The sequence below is a fragment of the Rhinoraja longicauda genome, chromosome 21 (assembly GCF_053455715.1).
Source record: "Rhinoraja longicauda isolate Sanriku21f chromosome 21, sRhiLon1.1, whole genome shotgun sequence".
NCBI lineage: Eukaryota > Metazoa > Chordata > Chondrichthyes > Rajiformes > Arhynchobatidae > Rhinoraja > Rhinoraja longicauda.
Genome location: NC_135973.1, coordinates 10,297,580 through 10,307,991, shown reverse-complemented (window position 1 = coordinate 10,307,991; position 10,412 = coordinate 10,297,580). Strand labels below are relative to the sequence as shown.

Genomic DNA, 10,412 nt, shown 5'->3' with positions numbered 1-10,412 from the left:
CTGTGATAACCATTTCTTTGTGAGAGCTTTTTTACCAGCTACCATCAATATATTCATTAAGTATTTGTCTTTTTTTCCGCCAGTCTTCAGGTATGAGTCCAAAAAACATAGTCTTACTCTCCAGGGGCACATGACATCTAAAAATGTCTTGTAAGGCATCATGTAACATCACCTAGTGGTCACCCCCAAGAACAACACCAGTCAATTGTAGTGCAAACCTTAGGGATTGTAACATCTAGTCCTACTAATCAATCAATCCAAAAATCTTTAATAACAGGACAATCCCAGAGAACATGGTAATAATCTGCCTTTAAATTTCCACATTTTCTCCAGCAAACTGGAGAGTTCCCTCCATAATGTGCTTTCTGAGAAGGCAGAATAAAATACCTTATCAGACTTTTCCAACTAAACTCCCTCCAATTTTGTGAGCTGGTATACTTCCATTGATACCTCCATATTGCTGTCCATTCTTCCTCGGATATGATTATCCCGCCTTCTTTCTCCCATTTCATTTTAATATATAAGGTTGAGTGTGATTTAAGATTCAGTAACACTTTTATACATACATGAAATAATTTTACTACCAGCATTTGAATTATATGCTTTCCTAAATAATCCCGTCAAACCTATACTTGACTTCATTATGTTTTTAACATTTGTATTAAAGTAGTTCCGCATCTGTAAGTATCGATAGAAGTCTTGTTTTTCTAACATGAATTTTTCTTTAAGCATATCAAAACTTAACAGTGTTCCTTCTTTCATTATGTTACAAAGAGCAGTTATGCCTTTAACTGTCCACTCTTTAAACCTACTATCTAATTTATTAGGAGTAACACCTGTGTCATATACGCACCATTTAAGGATTGTAATGTCTTCCTCTAAATTATGCTCTGTTGTAACTGTTTTCCATATTTTAAGAGTGACCGGGGTTTTAAAGCTGCCTTGATAGCTCAGTTTTGGAAATCCTTCTCCTAATATTTAACGCGCGAAGCTTGATTTGAGTTATAAGTCTTGTTATTTTGTTGAATGTGTAAAAGCAACCTGAAGAGATTTTGATGCCTTCATTCAGAATTTTTGCTTTTTAGGAAGATTTACAGTGAGTCTGATTCATGGACAAAGGGAGAAGTAACCACCATGTTAATAGGGATTTACGGCAGCTGAGTTTTTCTATGTACCAGGTTCTCCATCCTTTTTCTTCTTATCTCGTGATAGAGGTAAGAGGACCCTGTGGTGTTCTACGTGATCTTGCCACGGACCAGTCTGACAAACCTAATGTCATTTGTATTCTGAAATTGTGCATGTTTAATAAATCAGCCTCGGCAAACGATAAAGCATGATTGAAAATTAATGTTTATTGAGCATTCAGTTTACCAATTATGCCAAAAATCAATGAATGGCACATTGTGAAGCAGATTACAGAGTGGGAAAATATTTGCATTTAAAGGAATAATGATTTTTATTAGTCGGCATTTTGAGAAAACAGGCAGGTGCGGATTGGAATGATGATCTTGCTGTCTTCCACAATAGTTGTTTGACTGCATCTTCACCGGTACTTGGAGCTCAATTGGCGTGCAAGTTCCTGAAGGAACTTGTCGATGGCACGGTGAGCTGCAGGGCTGAACGTGGGCAGACGAGTGGCCAGGGTGACCACAATGATGTCAGAAAACAGCTGTGAAAATAAAACAGGACATCGTGAGGTGGTGCTAATATATTCTCAACGCATCTTTTTTTTTTTTGCTCGCTTGCACTTTGAGGATCTTTTATGTGCGATGCACGGGCCAAAATATCCCCAGCCTAAACACGTTCAGACTACGGAAAGTTCACGTAAATGAACTTGAACATGCATTGTTGTTTGTCCGACTCTAACGTCAGGGTGTGTGACACGGTGAGGATATGAAAGGGTTACCTACCACAAAGTTGTGGGGATCCACAAGCAGTTCATGACCATGTTTAGTGGCCAGCTTCTCCAGGTGTTTGGGCAGGTTGTCCAAGTATTCAGCCGCCTTCAGCACGGCATTTATCACCTTGGCGCCATGAGCTTTGACCGGGGCATCGGTGGCATGGTAGCCGCTGAAACCCGGGAAGTAGGTCTTGGTTTGAGGATGGAGCTCAAACAGCCTTCAAGGAACATGGGAAAAAAGGCAGAGAAGTAATTTGCAGACGCAGGGTACAATAAATCTATCCTCGGATTACACTCCATTACTTCCAGACCGGCAATTACATTAGTTTGGAAAAACTTCAACTCCATTCAGAGAGTGGAGCTATTGCACACTGTATTAATAATTGTATCGCTGTTCTTGAGAAATGCAAGAAAAATGTTGACAATCACAATTAATCGATGAAAGAACAGTCAATATCCTGAATGTTTCAGAACATTACCTGGCTAAGGCATCAGCACCCACAGCTTCAGCGTGTGGCTTTACGAGATCGGCCACATGGTGGATTTCTTGTTTGTCGGCGTCTGAGAGGACCATTGTTGCTGAGTTTTTCGCTTTTGCCGATCTCTCGGTGCTTGCAAGATAGCTCCTGCTCGACGCGCCCTGTATTTATTGCCATCCGAGCCGAGCCGCCTCTCCCCTCCCCTCACCTCCCCATTGGTGGTGGGGACGCACTCACGGTCTATTGGATGAGCTCAAACGTAGTGATGAGGGGCGACACCGAGAGAGAGACAACCACCTGCTTCACTCACAGCTGTTAGCAAAGATATCCCGCTGCACAAGGCTCCGCCCACACACTTCAATTTGAAACACTTTGGCAAAGGTTTACGGTATCGTCATATGTTACCGGTAAATGGACCTAAATATGCCACTTAGTGTAGTTTTGTTTCGTTTATTATTGTCAAGTGCACAGAGGGAAAGCTTTTATTTGCATGATATCCAGTCAAAGAACAGAGTAAACGTGAATCCAATCAAGCCGAGCAGAGTGTACAGAGATAAAGGATACAGGGTACAACATTTAGTGCAAGATAAAGTCCAATAAAGATAGCTCAAAGGTTTTCAATGAGGTACATGGGATGTCAGCCACGCTCTCTAGTTGAAGAGAGGACTGATTAGTTGTCTGAAAACAGTTTAATTTATTGGCATATAAATTGTTAGTAAATATACAATATTTTACTACTTTAATCGATAAGTTTTCGGAAATAACGCTAATCTGTCAAGGGTCTGATGGGGGGGGGGTGTCAGCATAAAACGTCACCTGTTCAGGTGACAAAACGCCAGAGAAACTCAGCAGGGCCGGCAGCATCTCTGGAGAGAAGGAATGGGTGATGTTTCAGGTCGAAACCCTTCTTCAGTCGCCACCCAAAACGTCACCCATTCCTTCTTCTCTCCAGAGATGCTGCCTGTCCCTCTGAGTTACTCCAGCATTTTGTGTCTGCCTTCGAAGTAAACCAGTATCTTCAGTTCCTTCCTCCATATTTAGTCTAATAGAATCCAGTTTAACCCATTTTGTTGCTAAATTGGGCCAGACATGACCTGGGCGTTCAACCATTTAAATTCAACCTTGTCAGGTTTGGTCTTTCTGTTTCTCAGATGCTTAGCCCTCAAAATGGAGGCAAACAAATTGTGTACACGTTGAACAACTGCCTGGGCAAACATTTTCAAAATCGACCATACCAAAGATGTCTTCCGACCTGTAACATTTCAGATGTCAACAAAGGCTGTCCTTTTAGACTTTACTTCAGACTCCAGAGATACTGTGCAGAAACAGGCCCAGCAACTCTGGGCAAGGTGGTGAATGAACCGTTCCCGACTTTATTTACCAAAGAGAATGTTTGGAAGATAAGGAATTTAGGGAAATGAATAGTGATGTCATGGAATATATCGAAGGCATCACAAAATGCTGGAGTAACTCAGCAGGTCAGGCAGCATCTAGGAGAGAGGGAATGGGTGACGTTTCGGGTCGAGACCCTTCTTCAGACTGAATGTAATATATTGTAATACATTCAGACTGAATGTAATATATCAAAGGAGGAAGGGCTATCAATCAATCAGGTGGCACGGTGGTAGAGTTACCGCCTTACAGTGCCATTGACCAGGGTTAGATCCTGACTATGGGTGCTGTCTGTACAGAGTTTGTATGTTCTCCCTGTGACTGTGTGGGTTTTTTCCAGGTTTCATACAGCTATACAGTGTGGAAAAAGGCCCTTGGCCCAACTTGTCCATCCGGCTGTACAACTCTATGTCACAAAGGTGCTAACGTTGTTTAGTCAGTTTTCAAATGGGGCCTGAAGTGCTTTAGATGCTGCTGTGAAATATTCACAACTAACTATTTGAAGAAATCTATTTTCAAACATTTCTTTACACATTTAATTAAAATCAACTTTCTTCTTGGCCTGAAATTAATACATCAACCAAAATAGTGGACGTATGTTTCTCAATAGACAATAGACAATAGACAATAGGTGCAGGAGTAGGCCATTCAGCCCTTCGAGCCAGCACCACCATTCATCGTGATCATGGCTGATCATCCACAATCAGTACCCCGTTCCTGCCTTCTCCCCATATCCCTTGACTCCACTATCATTAAGAGCTCTATCTAACTCTCTCTTGAAAGCATCCAGGGAATTGGCTTCCACTGCCTTCTGAGGCAGAAATTCCACAACTTCACAACTCTCTGAGTGAAAAAGTGTTTCCTCGTCTCCGTTCTAAATGGCCTACCCCTTATTCTTAAACTGGGGCCCCTGGTTCGGGACTCCCGCAACATCGAGAACATGTTTCCTGCCTCTAGCGTGTCCAATCCCTTAATAATCTTATATGTTTCAATAAGATCCCCTCTCATCCTTCTAACTTCATATCATATCATATCATATATATACAGCCGGAAACAGGCCTTTTCGGCCCACCAAGTCCGTGCCGCCCAGCGATCCCCGTACATTAACACTATCCTACACCCACTAGGGACAATTTTTACATTTACCCAGCCAATTAACCTACAAACCTGAATATACAAGCCCAGTCGCACCAGTCTTTCAACATACGACAGTCCCGCCATTCCGGGAATTAACCTCGTGAACTTACGCTGCACTCCCTCAATAGTAAAAATGTCCTTCCTTAAATTTGAAGACCAAAACTGCACACAGTACTCCAGGTGTGGTCTCACTAGGGCCCTGTACAACTTTCAGTTCCTTGAAGCTGCTTCTTCATTCAGTTAAAGACATGGTTGATCTGATGTACGACCTCAACTCCACTTCCCTGCTTGATCTACGATGCCCTTAATTACAATGCAATCTAGATATGTCCATCCCAGCCTTGATGCCAGCAAGTCTTGCCTCAGCAGTAGGGAAACGACTGGAGAAGATTCTTAGCAATAGGATCTACTCATTCAAGATTTCAAGATTTCCAGATCAATTGATGGTCACATGTACCAATTAAGGTACAGTGAAATTTGAGTTACCATGCAGCCAAACTAAGTGAAAAGCAACAAGACACTCAGCCACATGAAATAAAATTTAACATAAACTTCCACAACAGCGGATTCAACATTCCTCACTGTGATAGACAATAGACAATAGACAATAGGTGCAGGAGTAGGCCATTCAGCCCTTCGAGCCAGCACCGCCATTCAATGCGATCATGGCTGATCACTCTCAATCAGTACCCCGTTCCTGCCTTCTCCCCATACCCCCTCACTCCGCTATCCTTAAGAGCTCTATCCAGCTCTCTCTTGAAAGCATCCAACGAACTGGCCTCCACTGCCTTCTGAGGCAGAGAATTCCACACCTTCACCACTCTCTGACTGAAAAAGTTCTTCCTCATCTCCGTTCTAAATGGCCTACCCCTTATTCTTAAACTGTGGCTCCTTGTTCTGGACTCCCCCAACATTGGGAACATGTTTCCTGCCTCTACTGTGTCCAATCCCCTAATTATCTTATATGTTTCAATAAGATCCCCCCTCATCCTTCTAAATTCCAGTGTATACAAGCCTAATTGCTCCAGCCTTTCAACATACGACAGTCCCGCCATTCCGGGAATTAACCTAGTGAACCTACGCTGCACGCCCTCAATAGCAAGAATATCCTTCCTCAAATTTGGAGACCAAAACTGCACACAGTACTCCAGGTGCGGTCTCACCAGGGCCCGGTACAACTGTAGAAGAACCTCTTTGCTCCTATACTCAACTCCTCTTGTTATGAAGGCCAACATTCCATTGACTTTCTTCACTGCCTGCTGTACCTGCATGCTTCGTTTCAGTGACTGATGCACTAGGACACCCAGATCTCGTTGAACATCCCCTCTTCCTAACTTGACACCATTCAGATAATAATCTGCCTTTCTATTCTTACTTCCAAAGTGAATAACCTCACACTTATCTACATTAAACTGCATCTGCCATGTATCCGCCCACTCACACAACCTGTCCAAGTCACCCTGCAGCCTTATTGCATCTTCCTCACAATTCACACTACCCCCCAGCTTAGTATCATCTGCAAATTTGCTAATGGTACTTTTAATCCCTTCATCTAAGGCATTAATGTATATCATAAATAGCTGGGGTCCCAGCACCGAACCTTGCGGTACCCCACTGGTCACTGCCTGCCATTCCGAAAGGGACCCATTTATCCCCACTCTTTGCTTTCTGTCTGTCAACCAATTTTCTATCCATGTCAGTACCCTACCCCCAATACCATGTGCTCTAATTTTGCCCATTAATCTCCTATGTGGGACCTTGTCGAAGGCTTTCTGAAAGTCGAGGTACACCACATCCACTGACTCTCCCCTGTCAATTTTCCTAGTTACATCCTCAAAAAATCCCAGTAGATTTGTCAAGCATGATTTCCCCTTCGTAAATCCATGCTGACTCGGAATGATCCTGTTACTGCTATCCAAATGCTCAGCAATTTCGTCTTTTATAATTGACTCCAGCATCTTCCCCACCACTGATGTCAGACTAACTGGTCTATAATTACTGGAAGGTAATAAAGTCCAATCACCTTCCTCTTTGTTCACCCGCGGTCGAGGCTGTTAGGGATAGTCAGCCGGGGAAGGTCATGTCTTGTAAACATGAATGCATTTTTTGAGGAGGTGATGAAAATGATTGATAAAGGCAGGGCAATGAATGGTATTTACGTCGACTTTTGAAAAGCTTTCGACAAGCTTCCTTGTGGTCACTGATCCAGAAGATTAAGGCACATTGGATCAAAGGAGACTCGGTAGATTGGAATCAAAATTAGCTTGCCAGAGAAGACAGAGGGTATTAGTTGAAAGTCTATGACTTCGTTGGAGCGACCTCCCTCTCCCCTGACATCAGTCTGAAGAAGGGTCTTGACCTGAAACGTCATCCAATCCTTCTCTCTTGCAAGCCTCTCTCAAGGCTTGTATACACTGGAATTTAGAAGGATGAGAGGAGATCTTATCTAAACGTATAAGATTATTAAGGGGTTGGACACGTTAGAGGCAGGAAACATGTTCCCAATGTTGGGGGAGTCCAGAACAAGGGGCCACAGTTTAAGAATGTGGCCATTTAGGAGTAGGCCATTTAGAACTGAGATGAGGAAAACCTTTTTCAGTCAGAGAGTTGTGAATCTGTGGAATTCTCTGCCTCAGAAGGCAGTGGAGGCCAATTCTCTGAATGCATTCAAGAGAGAGCTAGATAGAGCTCTTAAGGATAGCGGAGTCAGTGGGTATGGGGAGAAGGCAGGAATGGGGTACTGATTGAGAATGATCAGCCATGATCACATTGAATGGCGGTGCTGGCTCGAAGGGCCGAATGGCCTCCTCCTGCACCTCTTGTCTATTGTCTATTGCTGCCTGTCCCGCTGAGTTACTCCAGCATTTTATGCCTATCTATGACTTAGTTGGAAGTCTATGATGGGTTCTACAGAGATCAGAGCGGGGACTTCTCTCTTCTTTGCGATATATATAAATACTTTGGATGAAAATGTAGGTGGGCTGACGAGAACATTTTCGGATGACCCAATAATTGATGAGTTGTGGACAGTGAGGAAGGTTGTCAAAGGATTCCGCAGAATATAGACCACTTGGCAATATCTACGGAGAAATGGCGGATGGAGTTTAATCTGGACAGGTGTGAGGTGTTGCACTTTGGAAGGTCAAGTGCAAGAGAAAAGTGCACAGTAAATGATAGGACACTCAGCAGCACCGGTGTACAGAGAAATATTGAGATGCAAGTCCATGGGGCGCTGGAAATGGCAACACAGTGGATACCATGATAAAGAAGGCATAAGGCATACTTAATAATAATAATAATAAAGCATTACATTTATATAGCGCTTTTCAAACACTCAAAGACGCTTTACAGGGATTACTAGAACATAGAGAAGTAAATAAATAGATAAATAAGTAAACGAACAGAAAAAGGAGACAGAAGGTCAGGTGACGGTCAGTGGTTGAAGGCAGTGCTGAACAGGTGAGACTTCAGTGATGTTTTGAATGTGGTGAGTGAGGAGGAGTCTCTGACGGTTTGGGGTAGTGAGTTCCATAGGGTGGGAGCAGCGATGGAGAAAGCCTTGATTTCATTAGTCGGGGTGTTTGAGTATAAGAGTTGGGATTGGCATTACGGGGCTGGCAAAGAAGAGGGCCATTCAATCCGCAAGCGAAGCCGCAGAGAAAGCCACTTGGTGGCTTTGGATTAAGAGGGCTGATCCGTGGGCGGTTGCTGCTGGGACCCCGGCTGGGTGGCCTGGGCGAGGGTGTCTGATGTTGTGAGACCCCAAACGCCCCATGACCCCAGGTTACATCACTGAGGATGCGTCCCAGCGCATCCAGAAGATGTATCTTGCACATCGGGGAGTCGTGTTGCAACTGTGTAGAACTTTGGAGTAGCTGTGTGCTGTCCTAATTGCTTTATTCCAGGAAAAATGTGGAGCCTTGTGTTTGATTAAACTCTTCCGCACCGGAAGAGGTTTGCCTAGGTTGCCTGGCTCAGAGCGAATAAGTCAGGAATGGAGAGGCCACCTGATAGAAGTGTATAAAATCATGAGAGGAATCGGGAGGGTAGATAGTCAGGTTTTCTTTCCACCAGGGTGGGAATGCCTGAAGGCATCGCTGTAAAGTGAGAGAGGTAAAGATTAAAGGGGATTCATGAGGCTAGTTTATTTTTGACACAGAGTGCCAGGGATGTGTTACCGGGAGGGAGGGAGGGGGGGGGGGGGGGGGGGGTGCTGAAAGCAGTACCACAGCAATGTTTAAGAGACCTTTATAGATAGGCACATGAACAGGCAGATGTCAATGGAGACATATTGATAATTTGCAGACAGATGGGATTAGTTTGGATCAACATAATGGTCGGCACATAAATTGCGGGCTGAAGGGCCTGTTCATACGCTGTCTAGTTCTAAATTGGGAATAGTCAACATGTACTCTACATCTGCGGAGGAAGGGACTGCGATTGCTGATTTACACTGAAGACCGACACACTGAAGAGAGGCTGTCGTATGAGGAAAGATTGGAAAGACTAGGCTTGTATTCACTGGAGTTTAGAAGGATGAGAGGGGATCTTACGGAGACGTATAAAATCATAAAAGGACTAGACAAGCTAGATGCAGGAAAAATGTTCCCAATGTTGGGGGGAGTCCAGAACCAGGGGACACAGTCTAAGAATAAAAAGGAGGCCATTTAAAACTGAGGCGAGAAGAAACCTTTCCACTCAAGAGAGTTGTGAATTTGTGGAATTCTCTGCTGCAGACGGCAGTGGAGGCCAAATCACTGGATGAATTTAACAGAGAGTTAGATAGAGCTTTAGGGGCTAGTGGCATCAAGGGATATGGGGAGAAGGCTACTTCACAGGTTACTGATTGTAGATGATCAGCCATGATCACACTGAATTGCGGTGTTGGCTCGAAGGGCCAAATGGTCTCCTCCTGCACCTATTTTCTATGTTTCTATGTTTCTATGTTTTAGACAATAGACAATAGACAGTAGACAATAGGTGCAGGAGTAGGCCATTCGACCCTTCGAGCCAGCACCACCATTCAATGTGATCATTCTTAATCAGTACCCAGTTCCTGCCTTCTCCCCATAACCCCTGACTCCGCTATCCTTAAGAGCTCTATCTAGCTCTTTTAAAATGCTGGATTAACTCAACGGGTCGGGCAGGATCTCTGGAGAGAAGGAATGGGTGTAAATCAACATCCGCAGTTCTCTGAGGTAGATTATTCTACAGATTTACAGTAAAGTCACTACTAATGGTGACGACTATTTACAGTAGTTAATCTGTGGAGGCCGAGTCAGTGGACATTTTTAAGGCAGGGATAGACAAATTCTTGCTTAGAACGGGTGTCAAGGGTTATGGGGAGAAGGCAGGAAAATGGGATTGGGCAGCAGAGATCAGCCATGACTGAGTGGCGGAGTGGACTTGATGGGCCCAATGGACTAAATTCTACTCCGATAACTTGTGAACGTGAGATTCACAAACGAACAAGAGAAGACATTAGAGTTCATCTCAGTGTTACT

At 43.9% G+C, this 10,412-nt stretch overlaps 1 protein-coding gene across 1 annotated transcript; it reads right to left on the bottom strand.

Moving 5' to 3' along the window:
* Window positions 1–1,332: 1,332 nt before the first annotated feature.
* LOC144603911 (hemoglobin subunit alpha-like) lies at window positions 1,333–2,533 on the bottom strand. Its single transcript, XM_078417722.1, has 3 exons — window positions 2,380–2,533; window positions 1,911–2,118; window positions 1,333–1,669 (listed from the first exon to the last, which is right to left on the bottom strand). Exons 1-3 carry the CDS (start codon window positions 2,472–2,474, stop codon window positions 1,544–1,546), a joined length of 429 nt encoding a protein of 142 aa, XP_078273848.1. The 5' UTR covers window positions 2,475–2,533; the 3' UTR covers window positions 1,333–1,543.
* Between the last annotated feature and the right edge of the window lie 7,879 nt (window positions 2,534–10,412).